Here is a 21,229-nt window from a genome sequence, read left to right as displayed (position 1 = left end):
AGAGGAATGGCTGTACCACAACCACAAGACGAAAATTTCAGAATTCCAGAAACAGAAAATTGAGATTCTGAAGCCACTTATCCCGCCTCTGCTCTCCCCCAAAAAAGAGTGAAAAGAGACTGGGGAAGAAGATGTGTGTGTGGTGCCAGGCCTGGAAGGTGCCATCATTAACCAGGTGCCATGGAGTTAAAAAAAAACAGCCCTTTTCAGGGCTACCCAAACCTTTAGAAAAGAAATAGTAATCGATTTGCCAATGTGTGTAGGTAGAGTAGTGTGAATATAAACACTGACTCTTTTTTCCTTTTGTGTGTGTGTGTGTGTGTGTGTGTGTGTGTATGTGTGTGTGTGTTTGTAAGCGCTCACGTACGTTTGTGTGGATAGTAGATTTGGGGTTTCATTTTAATGCTTTGCGTGTGTGGATAGTAGATTTGGGGTTTGTTTATTGCTGCTTCACGTATATGAATAGTAGATCATATGAAATGAGAAAAGTAGGGGATGTTTTCCATCACGTCCGCGCTTTCACTATGAGAACCCACAGTATTCGTCGTTCAAACCATTCTACAAAAAGAATAAAAAAGAAGATGGCTTCAAACCAACTTGATAAAATGAAAACATTGCAAGACGTCCTGGACAATTTGGGTATGATGGAGCAAATGTTAGGTTAAACGAGGATCACTATTCTTATAGTCCCCATCGAGTGAAGATGGAGATCAACAATTTAAGAAAAGTAAAGGAAATGATCAGTGATCTGATGAAAGAAATAAAGGAGGATGAAGAGGAAAGGATAAGGATGAGAGTATGGAACGAAAAAATTGAAAAGGAAGAAGAAAATGAGAGGAGGAGGAGAAGAAGAAAGAAGAGAAAAAGAAGGAAGAAAAGAAAGAAAAGAAGAGAAAGAGTGTAGGACAGAAAATAAGAAGCTGGTGGAGAAATAGAAGAAATTAAAAGAAGAAGAAACCCAAAGGCCCTTTTCAAGGCCACCCACATCTCTCGAAAAGAGACAGACTTTCAATTGCCTACCCCTTTTTATTATTTTTTTATTTTTAAAAAAAAAAACAAAAAAAATCCCATGTTAAATTCCCTTTGTCCCTAGATTTTCTTTTTTTCTCCCATGTTAAATTTCCCTTGTCGCTCAAGAGACCCACGATTTATTCCCCATGTTAATTTCCCTTGTCGCTCAACAGACCCAAAATATATTCCCATGTTAATTTCCCATTGTCGCTAAAGTGGCCCAGGGGTTTACGTAATGTTAAATTTCCCATTGCCGCCAAAGTGGCCCAGGGTGGCTTTTAATGCTAATTCCCATTGTCGCTAAAGTGGCCCCATTCACTACTAGTAAATATGACTACTCCATGTGATTATTCAGCACTTATTCTTGTGCCGGGACCAGATAATAATTTCTGCGTGTGCACTGTCTATAGAAAGGTGAACAGTGTGACCAAAACAGATTCATTTATGTTGCAAAGAATCGATTACTGTATTGATACAATCGAAAATGCGTAATATGTCACCAAATATGACCTACTGAAATGATTCTGGCAAATTCCACTTACGGAAATGGCAAATGAAATGTCAGCATTCATATCTGCAGATGGACTTTATCAATATAAAGTGATGCCATATGGGATGAAAGGTTCGCCTACTACTTTTCAATGTTTAACGAACATGAATGATTAGATCTGGTCTAGATAACTGTGACATTTACAGCATTGATATAATCATTTACAACGACACCTGGAAAGATCAATTGGAGATATTTCAAAAATTCTTTGAAAGACTCGGTGATGTAAATTTGAGGATTAATTGAAGTAAAGGCAAGTATTGCCTTGCTTGTGTTACATTTCTATGACATATCGTGGGACTCGGACAAGTTTAACATAAGTAAATTAAGGGCAAGCTATCCCTGTGCCTATCAATCAAAAGCAGCTGTGAGATCTTTTTGGTATGGCTGGATATTATCTGAAATTTTGTTAAAGGCCATACTTAAGAGTGCACCAGTTCTTTCAGTTCTTTCGATCATTTTTAATGTCAGTCGATGCAAGTGATGATTGGGTTGGTGGAGTGTCGATTGAAGAAGACAACAATAATACTAATGAATGTGGTAAACATCATGCAGACCATGTTTCTTTTATGGAGGACATGTTGTAGGACACGGACAAGTTAAACCTATAGACGTTAAGATCAAATCCATTGTGCTTATCAGTTAAAAGCAGCTGATGCGATTTTTGGATATGGCTGGATACTATCAGAAATTCGTTTCGAATTTTTCCATAATTGCTGAGCCCCTGACAAATTTGTTTTAGCAAGAAAACCAAGTTTCATTGGTCTAAAAGATATCAGGAGGCTTTTGACAAACCAAGGGCAAAACTTCGTAGTGTATCAGTTCTTTCATCTCTAAATTTCAGTTAGTCATTTAAAATGTATGTTGATTCAAATAATTTGAGTTGGTGCAGTATTGATGCAAGAAGACAAAAATTGTGTAGATCATCCAGTAAACACCAGAGACATTATTCCACGATTGAGAAGGAATGTTTGGCTTTCATAATGGCATTGCAACACTTTGAAGCGCATATTAGTTCAGCTCCTTCTCTAATTATTGTGTTTAGAGATCACAACCCCCTGACTTTCACTGGCAAGATGAGAATACTAAGGTAGAGTTTGATGTTGTATGAATACAATACTGACATTAGGCACGTTAAGGGAAGAAAAAAATTATTAATAGCAGATGCACTTTTACGTGTATAGTAATGTTATAGTGTTTCATGTATTTCATCTTATGTAGTTTTCTTTTATCACATATATATCTGACTAATAGTAAAAGGAAAGCTTTATTGCACAAATCCTTCTTTTCTTTATTTTGGGTTTGTTATGTATATTTGATTTGATTTCTTTGTTAGTTAGATTTTTTTCTATTTTTTTTTATTATTATACGCTATTGTAATGTAAGATTGTATGTTGGACTTAACCTTGTCCAAAATCAAGTTTATTTTGTACCTGACTTAATTTTTTAAATCTCTGTAAACAACTAATACATAGCTAAAATATTCTCTATGTATATGGGTTTAATAACTGTGTCATTATGAATAGAATTAAACATGTTTAATTTAGGTGATTTGAATTCCCCTACAATTTATCTGGCGTACCTGACATAGCCCATATTATATATTATAATTTTGGTAACATACTTTCTAATCATAACTAACGTTTTATTTTGTAAACAATCAAAGTTTCCAGAGTGTTATTTTCCATTTGTAAATAGTTTTTTCTTCTCAGAAAATGCTAATTGTGACCAGAGGTCAAGTAGAAGACTATATAATCTTTTCACTGGAAAGATTACGCATTCGTGATTTAACATTCCAGCAGGATCAAGTTATTGTTGTGTACATTATTTGACTTGGAATTATTAAAATTATTTCTTGTCTGGAAACACAAAAGTGTTCTGATATAACATTCTTGGAAATAAAAACTTGAATTAAAGCGAAATTTCAAATTAGAATTTAATTATTGGGTTGTTTTATTGTGATCCAACAAAAGACTGTTGGCACATTAACATTTTACGAATTTTACGAGCCATTGCAGACATATCAACACTTTCAGCGTTGGATTTAATTTGGATTTCTACTAATGTTTATTCAGAACGTTTATTATTAGGACTTGTGCGTGTAATTCTAGGATTATTTTTGGATCGAATTCGCAAATACTGTAAGTTATATTTTTTAATTTTTACTTTGTATTCAATGGAGATAAATTATTTGTTGAATTTTACAAACCATGTAGCTTTTCATTCTTTTCTATTACTTATTGAAAGAGCATTCACATCCAATAAATGCTTCCAAGGTGATGATCATCAAACCCATGAAATATCACCATGTTACAGTTGTCTCTCAGTACTTTGGCACGTGTGCGTATCTTTGTATGACATAGATTACGCCTGTTTTTGTGTCGACTGGGGACAAGATCATTTGTGCTAGAGGTATTGCAAGTCTTTCCCGCAGATATGGAACTGCCATTAAAGTCTATTTTGATGCATTAAAACATCAATGCTCCATCGTAGGAATCGTAAGTTGATTGACAATCGCGTGGTGCTCGTACGCGTAAATGGCGAACCCTTCGGGAATATCCATCCCTAGGCGTCAGTGGTGACAAACTCACCTTTCTTAATTGATACCCTCCCATGCGATGTTTCCATGACCGGATTCGATTGTCTGTCTTGTTGCTGCGAACATTCCACATCAGTGTTGTGTTTGAGCGCTGTTGCAAGAACAATCTGGGAAACTCCTTGTGCTTTTTCGATGTTGTTACTGCCATGTAAAATTACCCACACTCCACTGCACCGAGATATTAATCCCATAATCAGATCAGATATACCCAATCTGTGAATTTTTTGTTAAGTTACTATATATATATATATATATATATATATATATATATATATATATATATATATATATATATATATATATATATATATAAGATGAAAATATACTATCGTAATGTTTACTTTGTGTATCATTTAGAGATGTATATATTTCTTTCATGAAAATCATATCATTTCTTAATCCTGAACCCCACCCCTCCTTCCCTGTCTGTTTAACATTTTAAAATGGACAATTTACAGTTAAGGCTGGGTCGATTAAATGACCGAAACATATATTTTAGTTCAGCTTAACAAGTGAGGAAGCCAGTGGTCGGTTTCGTAATGTAAACACCTAGCATAACCTTTAATTAAACTCGTAGTCTTTTAAACGGGTTTGTAGAAATCATTACAAATGGGGTGATTTTTTTTGTGTTATGAAACGTACAAAATATGAATGATCTAGAGCTGTTATCGTGTAGGTTGGATACGACATTTTAAAAAGCGAAATTTTTGTGGTCCAGAATTATTCACAGGGGCTTGTATCGTTGCTTGCAACTTACCAAAAAAATCTTAATATATTAGGTAATAATAATTATGTATGCTATATAGGTAAATTATAAGCAACCTTTCAGCCCCTGTGGAAGTATTAGGTTAAGCCCTAGCGATCGATTTCTTCCGTTTTCTTACGCGCTTATCATAAAAACGCTTACTTATCAAAGTTAATTCTGATTTTCACGCGTTTAATTGTCAAGAGCAAAGTTCAAGGTCAGAATCCAGCGGGCAATACAAATCTGTTTGTAGCCAACATCAGCGCCTGCTTTGGTCAATTTTTTAACACCACTTTGCAGATGTTTAAAATACTAATGGTGCATCGATAGGTCTGATTCTCCTATTATCTCTCTCTTTCGGGTAATAATTAAAAATACAGGTTACATTAACGTTAAAAACGAGTGTTGTCCATCATATCTACAATCACAGGGGCTCGTTACAAAGAAAATCAAGGGATGGGGGTTCTAACCTGTAATAATGTGCTATATTATTACAGGTTAGAACCCCCATCCCTTGATTTTCTTTGTAATGAGCCCCAGTGTCTACAATGCTGTCGGGCATTTCTGCGCACCTAAGGTTTCCGTCTCCATTATTGAAGCAAAACTCATACAGAATGAGAATTGGACTGATTGACGAAAATAAAATACTGCAATGCTTTCCATTTGAAAAGAGGCAATTTTCACTAGAATATTCTGTTCAAAATAATATTAACTTGTTTCTAGTCCTACAGGTAAGACCTTGACGCTGATATTTATATTCTGGGCGTCAGGGACTAACTGCCTAACTAACAGCACTGTGTAGTGTGTTTTGATGTCGACTAACATCGTAACGAAAGTCACATTTTTAGGAATATTTCACACAACTGGCAACTAAAATAATGGCGCTTTTCTACAAAGTAAACTCATAATGTTGTAGTCAGACTTTACTTATTCTGATGTCTTTTCTGTAATAAATACAAATTCTCACAAAAGAAATGGACCTGTTTTAAAGTTTTGTTGGCCTAAATTTCAGTTGACTGGAAAGCCAGGAATGCCAAAATCAGGTTAAGTTGAAATATTATTCTTTAACGAAATAAATAACAATATATTATGCCTATTGGAACTGTAAAGTAATATATCATTTCGTTCAAGAAACATATCCGCCACATGAACCTACTTAAACATACTTTGGAATACCTTGACTACCGTCACATTGCAACAAATTCAAATGTATGTCAGCGGAACATGAAAATGCATCCATTTGCTAGTGTCATATTTTCATTCCGCCAGGATAAAGACAGCACAGTAAGTATATTAATTACTAGGGCATAACCGATTAGCATTTTTCTACTGATTTCCGATTCCGGATTTTGGGCATGAAATTTTTCCGATTCCGGATACGATTCAGTTAATCGGAAATGCTAAATTAAAAGGTTTTTCAAATTAACTTTTTAAACCGTGTTACACACGTTTTGCCGCCTAATCATTTATGTCGACCAGCTGCCAGTTCCGACCCATTCTTTGTTCAACAATTAGTTGATCTTGCCACCAGGCTTTAATTTTCCCGCCTTAATCATTTATGTCGGCAAGCGGCCAGTTCCATCCTGTACTTTATTCAACAATTAGTTGATCTTGCCGCCATGCTTTAATGTCGTGGTCAAATAAAAATAAAACAGGCTTTTGTTTGGTCCTATAAAGTTGGCCTCTTGCGGCGACTTAAATAAAAGCAATGAAATCTGATCGATTCTTGCATTTTCCAAAGTGATCGGTGATTGAAACAAGTTTATTGTGCTGTGAAAGTTTCCTTATTAACTTTATTTATATTTACGATTGTAAGAATCATTTTCTTTTAATACCTCATTAGCGTGTGTCAATGTATTCAATATTATGCCTTCATTATTGAGGATGTTGACATAAACGGGTAGGACTGTATTATATATTTTAATAAATTTAAATCTTTCGGTCTAACTCAAGTATTATCGTTTCACCCCGTTGTGTTGACCATATTGGACTTTTCTGACTTCTTATTTAACTTTATTAACGCACTATCGAATGACACGCAGTGATAGACACGGTGCTATAGAAATTCAACTTTATTATTTTTATTATCCGAATCGGTCGTTCCTGCCTTGTCCGACTCCGATTAATCGGAAGTTCATACTATCCGGTGGAATCCGATTTCCGGATCAAAAGTCGGTTATGCCCTATTAATTACACATAAATTAGTGAAAGAGTGTCACTTCATGTTGCCAAATGTGTGAGATATTCCTGAAACTTTGACTACTCGTTCCGATGTCAACAACATCGAAACACGCTATACAAGGCCGTTGTTTAGATAGTAAGACATAGCACTTAAACAAAACCAACATGTGCTATGTCTTACATTGTAGGACTACTTGGTTTCATGACTCAGATTAGGCCACCATGTATAGCCTTTTCTGTGCTGCGAACTGGCATTAAACCCAGAAAACACATTTTGGAGAACTGTTGCATTAGGCTTTCATTTGGTTAATCCTAAAGAATCTTACAAAATCCGTTTAAAAGCTCTTTCAAGATCCTGTGCTTTTAATGAACATTCAGTTTTCTTGAAGTCATTGACTTTTGCTGAATAAAAATCTGGCTTCTAGGATTGGACAATGATAATAGCTGTGCAAACAAATTTTGACAACAATGATTTAAAAAAATGAATACAAAGAACAACATTAATATCTGGATTTTTATCAACTCATTATAGTACCTGTACTTTGATACGCCATATCACTATAGGTGAGTTAGTAGGTGGGTGGATGGGTTGGTAGGTGGATTAATAGTATGTCAGTACAATACTTGCTGTATAGTTCTGATTAAACAGTACAATTTTATAGTTTAAAAAGATTCCAGGTTGAAATATGATAAGAAAATATTGTGAGAAAAATATTCATTGTCCATATTACTATAGTCTGAATTTGTTTACTGCATGATAATTAATGTTTACAATGACTACTTGAGATTACTAAGAGGATCATACAGGTGAGCAATGTAACTGTTGATTGCATTTTGGTTGTAAGCCATGTCAGTATATATATATAGTTATAACAAGGAGATCCATTGACTGCGGCCCAGCCCCCTGGGAGTGAGATTAAAATTCCTAAAGTTTTGACATAATCTTTCATTGAGCAAAGTTTCAAGTATGTACATACCTACCTACCCATGTCCCTACGACTGCAGAATAATATTCCCACATGGGGTAGATAATTTCTTGATGTTACAAATAAAATAAGTAAAATTGTTTATTTCTTACTTTTTCAGGTCAACAGTTGAACAGGCTTCTTAATGAGTCAAACCAGTCACTCAAGTGTGGGAAGCTGGAGGGGAGGGGGTCATGGGAGGGGGTGGAGAGGGAGCAGAGGTGGATGGAGAGGAAGGCAGGGCACATACTCCAATCACTATGGCAACAGAGGAAGGGGAAGAGGTATATAAATTATATTTTCATTATCTTCAAGCTTGTATTTTGCAAAAATGCTTTGGTAGCCACAAGGACAAATATGTTTGACTATGAAATAGCCCTTCCAAGAATTGCTTTTGGTCTCAAAAAGTTATTAATATGATAGTGACAAAATGACTATTTCTTATCAATGTAGTTTTTAATTGATGCTACAAAATTGAGGCAAAGTATGAAACTTTCAAATTCTTCCATTCAGTCACAACTGCAGATCACATGTAAATATGGGGATCACCACCCACATTTTTACAAGCCAGAAAGAATATCAAATTAGGACATGTACAGCTTAATGGTAAATTTACAAGACTTGGGTTAATGGACTACTGCTAATTTTGAGCCGTTGTATCTGAACTTAAAATATAGTTTCAGCACTGAGTTATTCTGTTAAATATTGTTCTTACCGCATTCAGGACTTTTTCAAAATATTTTGACATGTTTAACCAACCTGTATCATACTTGGGAGAGCTTTGACTAACCGTACAGTACCAGCTCTTCACTTTATTTGATCCACATGCTTCTCAGTGAAAGGACAACTCATGCATGTATTCAGCCAGGTGCTTGTAACCTGTAAGACCTTTTAAGGTTGAGATAAGGTTCATTGGAATATGACTTAGGCTGATTGTAGTGCGTGCCTATTGGTCTCAGAATTTCAGTATACAGTCATATATTCTTTTGATGGTGGTTCTTTCCGGGGGTTTTCCCGGGTTCTTCTTCCACCATTTCTTTCTCCAGATCTGTATGTACCCTGATCTATAAAATGATTGATGAAGCTTAAAAATCATGATTTTCTGGTTTGCTGAAGTTTGAACCATGCAATATTCATGTTGCCCACAATGCGTCCAGTGCAGGTTTAATTGTGTATTGGCCTGAAGCAGAGAATTTTGCATTTGATATGCACAAGGTGACAAGGCAGGGTGCCAAATGCAGGACATAAAAACCAATTAAAAAATCTGTCCAGTGTCCATCAACACTAAAATTGGCAATGGTTCTCAAAGAAAACCATTTTGTAGTGCTGATGGAAATGTAGAGCTGAAAAACTTTTACCTGAGGATTACTGAATACTTGATGGTGCATCTTCCTATTAAAAGGGAACTATTGAAGGATTTTTAGTATCTTCCCCCACTCTGAAGGCAAAAGGACATTAGCACCAGTGCTATAAACAGACTTCGTTTCATTTTCCTAATGTTTGTGCAGAGACTGAGGTACCACCTTTAACGAATGAATGGTTGAGTACAAAGTGTGTCAAGACATCTCAAATGAATGATATATGGAGTCTGATGGAACCATTTACAAGTGTTTACCACTACTGGTGAAGGGGCCCCAAGTGGCTGAGTGGTCTAAAGCTCTCTCTGTTATGGATCACTGCCATCTCACCTCTGTCTGTGCGGGTTCGTGTCTCGGATTCAGCCAATGTGGGTATGTGAGACAGCTTGCCAGTGGCTTCTCATTAGTTGGGGGTTTTCCTGGGTTCTTCTTCCACCATTAATACTGGCCGCCATGTTTTGCCTATTGTGTGCTGAAAAATGGCATTAAACTTTACAGCAACAACAACAACCACTACTGGTGATGGGTTCTGGCTCAGAAATACCAAAATGGTCAACAAAAGTACAGAATTTTGTGCAAGTTTGTGATCACTCAGTCTGCAAATTAGCACTCAGTTGCATCAGACAGACCTGACCTGAAACTTGACACTGTTAATGGTTTTAGATTGGCTAAAAATGAGATTAAATGTCAAGGTGGAGAGGTCCATAAGGTGAACATTTCAAGAGATCATTTAATGGTAGCCAGACAAACATATTTAAAGCATCAGAAAGGAATGAAGTGTGAGATGGAAGCTGAGGAAGATGAGGAACAAAACAAGAGAGTATTAGAATAGAGGGGAAATGAAAGATTAGAAGAGCAGAATGAGAAGTTCCAGGTGGAAGAGAGGAAAATAAATGAGAAAGAAATGTTTCATACATTTGTACGGACTAAGAAAAATAACTTCATCAAGCAACATCAGAATTGGGTGGAACAATAAAGACTAAGGATGAAGTACAAATGCAGTTTGCTCAGGGAATGTTAGAAAGTGTAGAGGCAAAAATGGAAAAAGGATCAAAGGGAATTGCAAAGTGCAACAAGACAACATTTGAAAGAAGTAACTGCAGTTTTTTTTCCAATGTGACTCATGATTGGCAACTTGTGTTTTGAGCTCAAAAAGGCAAAACTGTACTTAAGTTTTACAAAAGGGTTTGTGCTGCTTGAGACAGCTTGGTAGCAGTGACATAGTGCCTTACACAACAGTGAACTTTATAGTAGAGTGTTAAGTATGAACCACTAGTCAGCTGAATGATAGTGAAATGGATAACTTTACCTCAGTGTCAGCATGCTTGATAAGTGAATAGAATGTAATCAGGAGAGTTAGAATGTGAATAAATAGATATGTTTTATTATGATGGAGTGTTGATAAGACTTTATGATTAAAGCAACAATGCATCTAAAAAGGTTTGCTTTGTATAATAGATTGCATTGCTTGTCACAGTTGTCTGTGTTAATGTTACTGTTTTCTTTTGTTATGCTTTTTTTTATAGTAGCAGTGCTTGGCAGTGAACAGATACTTGTGTCTTTGGCAGCAGTTTGCTTTGTATGTAATGATAGATATGCATGGATAATATCATCTTGTACCTTGTTGAGCTTCATTTACATTATTTATTATTTCAATTTATGTTACTTTGTAACAGTTTAGTGTTTGAGAATCATTCTTCTAAACCATTGTGCTTGTAGAAAAGTAACATTGATTAACAAACTAACAGGAAGGTGTCTGGTTTTATAGTGACATTATTTCATGTGCTAACTACAAGCAGGTTTTCAAGTATTTCACTTCAATAAGGATACTCTGAGCCCATGAAATACTCAAATCTTGTCATTAATGTAAACTTGAGTGTAAAAAATTATATTTACAGTATTATGTTCTATCATGTATCTGAAACATAGCAAATATAGTGAAGTTTGGCACGAAACCATTTAAATTGTAGTTGTGTTAAAACCTATTTTACATGAAATTTGTATTTGACTTTGTTGACTTTGTAAAGCAGAATACCATAGCTGTTCTCTCTCGCTAGTATTGTCAAATATTTCATTTTTGAAATTTGATTTTACTGATAGAAGCATGCTTATCTGAATATTTAATATGTATCGTTATGGTTGTATTTGAAAAATAGTTTCATTGTTGTTTCAGAATAAAAATAAATTTTTATTGCCCTTTGGGGCAAGTGAAATTTGGGTTGATGAAAGTCATTTTTTTAAAAACTTGCCACAGGCCTGTGTTGGACAAAATGTCTGTCTGAGATCTGTGTAATATTTTTTTTAGGTGCACATTTTGTACCAGCTTGCAAAATTTGGTGTTTGACCATTAATAGTCATCTGATGATTGAAGTTATTATTTTTTTAGCTACTTTGGTGCATAGATCCCAAACAATGTGCATTGTTTTCAAATCTTGATACTCAATCATAACTTTATTTCTTTTAATACAAAGAGTATTTTTCAGTGTCATTTAAGTGATTGTGTTATTAAATAATAAATAAATTTTTTCAGGTAAATGGTTTGATTTGTGGTGTCAGTCTATGTAGAAGACAGGTGATGATCTTTCTTCTGTATTGTTTTCAAATGGGTATTGTTTGTTGTATGAACTGAATGAGGTAGGTTTTATAAATTTGCTTCATAGATAATGAAGTTTTTCTTTTATTTTTTTGTAAAGTTTACTTGAAATTCCCCATTATGCTGCTATTATTTGGGTATCAAATTCCTGTATTTACCCCTGCATTGTGTCACAATGCAATGGACTCACTGATATTCAGCCCCAGTTGTATTCCATAGGTAGGTCCCTCACCCTTATCATCTGCTTACTTTTGTATTTGTACAGGTTTTTCAAGTATCCAGGCAGGTCATGTTGGTATGATGGCAGATCCACAGACTAAAAGATTTCGTTCCTCCCAGACTGTTCAGACAAGGATTGAGGTGGCATCACCATACAAAGGTTGGAGGTTGTACTTTCCTGATGAAGGTCAGTCCAGATTTTGATATCAATGACAACTTTATCCCCATGCTTTTAATCATTTAAGTTGGGTATATTATGTTGTGGCACTGAATGCCTCGTTTGGAGCATAACTTTTGAACCAGTGAATATAATTTAATGAAACTTTGCTTCATATGTCATTACTAAATGGTGTGTCACATACCATAGCCGTGTGCCCTGACACAAGCTCATGGTAAGGAAAAATATAAGTCAATGACCTCTGTCCATATTTGGGTATACCTTTTGAACCAATCAAGATATTTTAATGAAATTTTAGCATGTTATGTATCTTGCATTGACGGTTTCTTACATATTCAGTCAGACATTCAATCATCAAGGTTAAGGCCACAACAGTGGATAAAGTAAGTGTGCTGCCATTTATCCAAGTTGTCACTTTTTTAACCTTGAGATATTGGATGAAACTTTACCAAGGTCATACAAAAGCCAAATCCCTTGCTCAGTTTGTCATGGTCATTTGTAGGTAATGGTCAGGGTCATTAGTAGGGCAAAGTTCACATAATGGGCACACTATTTGCTGTTTGAGGTACTTTTGTTTAAAAAGTGTCTGGATATTGTGAGCTATGTTGCTGGTGGTGACTTTTGGGGCAGGAGTGGATATCATATACTCTTACCCCCAGGATTTTTGAAAGGGAATCAGTGGTAATATATAGAAATTACAAGTACTATTAAATATTTTCTAACTAAAGGAGTGTCATATATGTAATGGATTTTGCATTATGCTCTCTGTATCACGTTTGGGGCATGTCATGGATGGGCTAGCACCCTGGGGTGGGGTGGAATTTGCAGTGAAAAACAGGTGGATTTGTAATGTAAGTCATTGCAGTCACTCTATTTTCTTTTTCCATCTTGATAATTGTTCATGTTTTTTTTTATATTTTCTGCATTGTTAAATTGTATTGAACTGTCTAAATAGCAAATAAATTATGGATTATATTTTTTTTAATATTCCTCCATAAAAGTTGTAATTATTCCCAGAGGAAAACGTAAATTTTTTATCAGATTTCAAGAATTGCTCAACAACTTCTTGAAAATTAAACAACACACATGGAACACTTAAAATACTTCATTACATTCATTTCTTGTAGCTCAGTATAATATGACAAAGAACCTTATATTGTCAATTTTAATGAGGAACTCGTTTTGCTTTTTGGTCCACATGTCATACATTAAAACATATGTCTCTCATGTCTCTGAGTTTGCAGTACCATACACTGGCTACCATTGACTGACACAGAATAATGAATTTATCAAGATTTCTGTGACCACTGGTCCAAATTTGCATCTCCTAGTTATATTGGTGCGAAATTTCTAAAGCTTTTGCATTTAAATGAGTTTTGACAGAACTTGCTTCTCTGTCAGATTAACACAGGATGTTCTGTGTGCAATGCAGAATGACATTTTTCCTAGAGTTCACGATACATGTACCAGTTTATTTACATGAAATGGAGCAGATGGAACTCAGTGGTCTGGTCCTGCTCTGACCAAACCGTATATATATGTACCGATAGATAGGCAAGGATTAGGAACGAGACTAATTCAGAAGCCAAAATCTAAACAAAAGCAGTATGTACAGTTACCATAGTAGGTGTAAATGATCTGGACCATGTGAACATTACCAACAATGAAATAAGAACTTAAATATAATTTTGGCATTGTTTATTTGTAAATATTTCCCATTTCATGGAGAGTTACAGAATTATGGCAACAAGAACAATGGCAGATTTTATGTAATTTTCAATCTTGTTGCATCCCGTAAAGAATTGTGCATCCAGGATACATGTTGCATTTAAGCAACCTGTAAATTTGTTTTAAAATCTCATTTTTAGGGGGCTATTTGAGAATTTATTTAAACCTGGAACCATGCTCCTAACATACAAACCGGGGCCCCGAGTGGCCGAGTGGTCTAAAACGCTCTCCGTTATGGATCACTGCCATCTCACCTCTGTCTGCATGGGTTTGAGTCTCGGATTCAGCCAATGTGGGTATGTGAGAAAGCTTGCCAGTAGCTTCTCGTGGGTCGGTGGTTCTTTCCAGGGTTTTCCCGGGTTCTTCCTCCACCATTAATACTGGCCGCCATGTATAGCCTATTGTGCGCTGAAAAATGGCGTTAAACTCTACAACAACAACAACATACAAACCTGTAGGATTTGTACCTTTCCAAAGAAAATATACTTGCATATGTACTGTAAAATAATACCTATTTTATAGCAGGTAGAAAGTGCATTGAGTCTGATGGGCACAAGATGTAACTTGTTACAACTTTTCAATACCTATTGTAATGTCCACTTGATACTGTTACTTGCTAGCTCTGTTCATTGACCAGAAGAAGTTATGGGATGATTGTCTGTTGCCCATTAGCATAAGATAGTTACCACTATTTCTCACAAACTATCTTGAGGAATGCCATGAAACTTTAAATGAAAATGTTGCTATTTTGAGATCTATATCCACTACATTGGCCACTTTGAAAATCTTGTTATTGTTAAACCTGCTGAATGGATGGTCATATCAGCATGGGGTTTTCACAAAACGATTTCTTATGTCTAGTTTGTCCTAAATGAAAATGGCAACTGTCTGACATCCAGTATACCCTCTGCAACAGTCAGCTTGAAAATCTTGTTTTCACTACTCCTTCTGAACAGAAAGTCACATTGACATGGTGTTTTCACCAGAATACATTTTTGGTCTTAATAAATGAAAATTATGCTGATCTTATATCCCTCATTCAAATTTTGCTGTTGCTACTCCTGAATGGATGGTCATGTTTATATGGGGTTTTCACCAAATGATTTCATATCAGGTAGGTCCTAAATGAAAATGGCACAAATCTTTAAATTCTTGTTATCACTCAAGAATGTCAGAGATTGTTTGAACAATCATAAATTAAAAAGAACAAATTTCCTTCCAGGAGATTCTCTTTGGCCATTACTGCGTCATTGTTCCTTTAAGGGAGTCCTTGTTTTAAGAATATATTTAATATGGAATTTGCAAGTAATAAGACAGTCAATTGTTTGTGTATTAAATATGCTTAACTTTGAACATGTTTGTGATCTTATTTATTCTTGGGAAATCAAATTTTGTAGCTCTGAGGTTAAAGAAACTTTCTATTGTGTTCATTTAATTATGGGGAGAGGAAAATGAATGACATTGTAAATTTTCTTGTTCTCATAATCTTTGTTCCATATTTTTACAGATTTTAAAGGGGCATGTGGTATTGCTTTGGTCCGTCTGTTTATCTGACATGTCAGTCAAGTTGTGTGTTTAGGCTATTTTCTCATGCATTGTTACCTTCATATATGTATCTTGTTGAGTGCAACACCATTTTACCAACAGTAGGTCAATTTGACTTAAATTTCATGTTGCATTGACTTTGGGTTGTTTGAGTTTATCAGGTTTTATTGGCTACAGAATCATGGAACTTCATATGTGGATGCATCTTAGTAAGTGTATTGCTGCTCCACCTAAAGCAGATCATTGTGATCTAAATTTGTATGCAATCATTTTAGTTCATATTTGCATTTAGGGTCATTTTATCAGGCACATTGGACTGAAGAGTCATACATACAAGGGATGTTCCTGTTCTAATAGTTTTTTGTTTTAGATATTGAAGCTTGGTTTTCTGAATCTAAAATGATAATATTTATAATGTTAGTATTTCTTTGCTTCAGTGTACTCTGATCATTCACCACTAGTACAGAAAGTTCAGGTATTGGAGAAGTACTTCACAAGTTGGATTCAGCTCTTCAATCTGGTATGTTTGGGCAAAACTTGTTAGCTAATGATTTTTAAGATTTCTTTTATTATTCAGCATTACTATTCCCATGCCTTGGTATTGTTGAGTTTACTTTTCCCTCACTGCATAAGAGCTTGATGTTAGATAGTGTTTGCATTTTGTTTCAGGATTGTATATTGTATATAATAAAGACAATGGTGGATGGTTGCTATATTTTTCCCCTTTTGGCAGAATCTTATTGGCAGATAAATTTTTCTTACAGTGTTGTATTTAAATTTTTCAGGGTTAAATCCAATGAGTTCACTACACTTTGATAGATCTATGCATTGAACAGATTTGTCTGTGTGTGTATCTGGAATTTCCCTTTATAATGATTGGTCTATTCCAGTTACTATTGTAGGTACACCCTGAGACCAGTCAGAGGTGGGGAATCCAGTGCAAACTTCTGATCCATTGTCTGAGATCTTTTTCACTGTGACATTTAAAAACTGATGAATTGCTTCAATATATGGAAGAAGACATCATAATGTTGTTTACTCTTTGGATTTAAACCAGAAAAATGGGAATACAGTGCTCTGTATGGGAGAATTGTATGCTGATATGATTGCATTGAAGGGAAGAAAAACATGGAAGCCATCTGTTCTTTTATTTATTATATGGTACAGTCTAGAAAAAAAATGAAAATGTTATCTCCTATACATTTTTGGTGTATGGAGTGTTACAGCAAACAGTGAGACATATATGTAACTTTTATACCATCAATGCCAGTAGTGATGTTGAATCAGTTGCTGTATTCAACTGAAACTTTGTTACAGGATTACTATATGACCAAAATTTGTACCCTGATGTGCCAGGATTTGATGTGCCTTGTCTATGTTTTGTTGATACCATTCACAGGTGTGACAGTGCATTCTCTTTAAGGTAGAAGATTATTTAATTTATTTACATTTCTATATCAGTCATGTTAATTAGGTTATGGACACGTTTTTAAATGGGTAACTCTACTGTTTACATTAGGTCTGTGTTAAATATGGCTAGAATGAGGCATTGTTTAGCAGGCATTGGAATGCCAGTGAATGGTGCATGGTGGCAAAAGCTAAAAGTGAAGTGAAGCAATTTGCCACAAGCAATGCCTGAAAAGTTTTTCATTTACAGAAGAGCTTACCAACTGCAACATGTAAACAGAGGTTTGGAGAAAGTAGTGTCACAGTGGGTATTTTAGATTTCAGTAGCTGATATAGCACCTTCTGTACCCCATGACTTTACTATTTTTACCCCTCCCGTCACAAGTAAGTGTATATGATACGGGTTATGAAAAGAAAAACAAAATTTTAATATTAACATAAATGATTTTGCTAAACAAAGTCTGCTGCCATAAAACAGTGTAGCCAGTTACTAATTACTGGAAATAAAACTATTCATTCTTTGGAAATGCAGACATTGATACCATCAAAATGCTGGAACCACAGCTGCAGGCAATTTCATCTTTGTATATGCTGCCACCAGAAGTGTCATTATGGAAACTCTTTGGGAACTTGAACAATTTTGCACAGCAGAATCAACTAGCATAAATGATTTTACTCTTTGGTTCCATAAATGATTCTGTGAATCATTATCTGCTAGTGTAAATGATGATCTGCAGATTGATAGACGCTTGCAAACATTACTCTCTGTTTACTGTCTGTAAATCACCTGTTTTGGTTCATTAGAAATTCTGCAAGGTATACACTGCAGTCATACCATGAAAATGTATCACTTATCCATTATCATCTTTTATGCTGATATTCAGTGTGTTACTTGAATTAATATCAGCATAAAAGATGAAAATCAAAAAATGATCGATTTTATGATGGTATGACTGTGGCATATGCTTTTCACATTAAGTAAATTGCATAAAACAGGAGATGTCGATTCCTCTGTGTGTGTGTGTGTGTGTGTGTGTGTATATATATATATATATATATATATATATATATATATATATATATATCCCCTGGCACCCACTTCTAATGTTCTAATGGCCAGAATCCCTTGGTACCAACAAGTTTGTATTCAAAAGTACCCCTCAAGACCAGCCGCCCCTCTAACATGACCAGCAGCCAGCATATTAGTACAAAAATGGAAAATGTTCCCCTCACGAGCGGCCACTGTTTTTCTTCAAATGTATCCAGAACCAATAATTAATTCATATCATGACATAAGGTAAATAATTAGATTATCTCTATCGTCGATACCTATCTCCCAATGGCAAGTTTCTGTTACTGAAAGAAGTGTTGACTAAAGTACATGTAACACTAAGATTAATAAAATAGATTTTGTGCATTAACACATACAGAAAAATTAACCTTGAACAGATCAGGGTACCAGGCAAAGACCGAAAAATCATGTGACAACACATTTATTGCTTCCTTTACGAAGAAGGCATTTCGTCCACTCGACAAAAGTTTCGACTGCATAATTAGATCGCATACAGTTAGCAACATCCGAATAAATCATTACCAAACATTAACATGTCATCGTGTAAACAGAGACATATTATTTTACAAGAAAATCTGTTATTCTACTTGATGACATTGGTTGAGGTGTGGAGGTCGACTTGCCAAACAACTTTATGTAGAAAAGACTTGAATAAAATAATTTTATGTTGAAAAGACTCAAATAAACAACGTCGTATCTGATAAGGAGGTTACTCGGCAGCAGTGGGAAAATGAAAAGAGAATTATGTATGTACCAAGATTTAAATGACGTTTTTGAATGGTTTTGCAATGTGTGTGACAACAATACCTACTCACATATCATGCTTACGCCAAGAATAAGAACTATTAATGTATATTCAGTTGAAATAAGTCTATTACTATAATAAGAAGAACCATTTAATAATTAAAGTTACCTAATAACAAGATATTAAATGAAGATATTAAATGTTTGAAGTATGTAGCTTTCTTACTATGTACATTACATATACTTCTCACAAAAATTTAGTCCCCCTCTGGAAAGGCCACCCGTCTTATAAGGCCACTTTCCCAGTGCAGAAGGGGTGGCTGTATAAGAGGGGGACCACTGTGTGTGTATATATATATATAGAGAGAGAGAGAGAGAGAGAGAGAGAGAGAGTCGCAAACACTGATCCTGATGTTTTTTTCCCCTCCAAATCCTGATTTTTTTTCTCCTTTGGCATCCTGATTTTCATTCCACTTAGGATTGCAGGTCGTTATTTTATCCTCAGTTGCCACCAAGTGCAGGTTACTAATTATTATGAGATTCTTTGTGCCACTGTTAGAAGTTCCAAGTAAATACATGTTTGCAAATGTAGCCATATTGAGATTATTTTACCAGGACCGCCAATGACACCGGTTGCTATTGATATAGCCCTGACTGCAAATTCGACTGATTCATATTGGTTGCTGTGGTCACAATTTCAGCAACACCAAGACCAACAGTAGTCATTTCGGTGATTTCACAATTAGTATCTACAATCACATGCATTTATATTTCATGCATAGTGTGGTTCTCTTTGTGATTTCATCTTGCAGCTGCATTTCTACTTCAGCAATTTTCACAAATTGATTCTCTATCATAGTTTTATTTATAATGTAATTGCAAAGGATAATTGCTTGAATAGCTGTCCTAGTTCAGGTACAATACTCACATGCACTTCCAACCAGTTACCCCGCTTTTACGTGTACAACTGGCATACGATCATAGCAGATATGTACATATTTAAGTCTGGCAGTTGTGTAGTGTTTGGTTCTAGTGCATGCTTAACTTAGAACCATATTGATTGGTGTCTGAAACAAAAAATTTTTTCATCCAGAAACTGTTACATGGTCAAGTGGATCCTTGTTGAACATTTAGTACTTTGTTTCTTTTCTTGATGGAGTCAATGTTGTTGCAACATAAATCTGTGTGGGATGCAAGTGTATTTTTTTTATCGGTGAACTCTACTAAATCGTTGTAGAAACATCCACTGTTGCATTTGGCTGTGCAATCAGCAATCAAGCATTTTCACCTGCTAATGTAATGATCCCTAGCTGACTTTGGGTTGGCATTGGTAGATTAGGGTAGTCCCAACTGTTGGTTTCTCTTCGACCTTAGCAAGATTCTTTTTCATTTTATACAAGGGTCTTTTAATGCCACAATTTTGAAGCATATATTTGTCAACAAGTGGAAGAAAATCACTTTTGATTTTAGCATCACTGGTCAGCAGATTCAGAAACCATAATGATTTTACTGATCAGGGCAGGCATTGTTGCTGTTAGTGGAAGTGAAACTGGTTTTTGTTTAGGAAAATCTGAACAGCATGATACTAGATGAAACTGAAAGGTTTACTTGTTAATTACACCTGATCATATCATAAGTTAGATTAACCTGAATTGTTGAGTAGAGGTGATCCTGATGGTCTCTGGCACTCTGTGGTATCCAGGCCTTTTGAAGTCCTTTGCATAATATTCATTTGTTAGTGTAAATTCTGTTAATATATTCAGGCCAAACTGAGAACTTAGGATTGCAGGTCGTTATTTTATCCTCAGTTGCCACCAAGTGCAGGTTACTGATTATTATGAGATTCTTTGTGCCACTGTTAGAAGTTCCAAGTAAATACATGTGATGACAACCCCATACCTTGTGGTTAGAGCAACTGACTCGGATGTGGGAGGTCGTGGGTTCGATCTCGGTTGAGTCTTACCAAAGACTTTCAAAAATGGTACTAATGGCTGCCTCGCTTGGTGCTCAGCATTAAGAGGTTAGTATTAGGACTGTTCAGCCTGGTGTCAGGATAATGTGACTGGGTGGGACATCATGCTACATATCCGTGGCATGATGACCCAGTGCTATAAACTCACACTGCAGACATCATTGCAATATGACTGAAATACTTAAAGCTACGTTTAAAATCCGAATTACACAGACATACACACAGTGATTACTGTGTGATGTCAGCCTCATACTGTGTTGATTCAATGGAGATGGCAGAGCTGAGTATATGCTCACAACCCACAAACAATGGAAAACTAACACCATCCAAGACAACTCAGGAAAATGCCTCATAGAAGATCA

At 35.5% G+C, this 21,229-nt stretch overlaps 1 protein-coding gene across 1 annotated transcript in view; it reads left to right on the top strand.

The window, feature by feature from the left end:
• Window positions 1–5,128: 5,128 nt before the first annotated feature.
• The window catches only part of LOC149785236 (DNA helicase MCM8-like), a 118,269-nt gene continuing 102,168 nt past the window's right edge, over window positions 5,129–21,229 (top strand). Inside the window, exons 1-4 of the mRNA XM_089979065.1 lie at window positions 5,129–5,266; window positions 8,173–8,335; window positions 12,268–12,408; window positions 16,110–16,192. Coding sequence (XP_089835191.1) covers window positions 8,197–8,335; window positions 12,268–12,408; window positions 16,110–16,192 — 363 coding nt within the window. The 5' untranslated portion in view covers window positions 5,129–5,266; window positions 8,173–8,196. The remainder of the gene's footprint in view (window positions 5,267–8,172; window positions 8,336–12,267; window positions 12,409–16,109; window positions 16,193–21,229) is intronic.

This window comes from Sinohyriopsis cumingii, chromosome 13, assembly GCF_028554795.1.
Source record: "Sinohyriopsis cumingii isolate HCF-2022 chromosome 13, ASM2855479v2, whole genome shotgun sequence".
Lineage (NCBI taxonomy): Eukaryota > Metazoa > Mollusca > Bivalvia > Unionida > Unionidae > Sinohyriopsis > Sinohyriopsis cumingii.
This window is presented reverse-complemented; position numbering and strand designations above follow the sequence as displayed.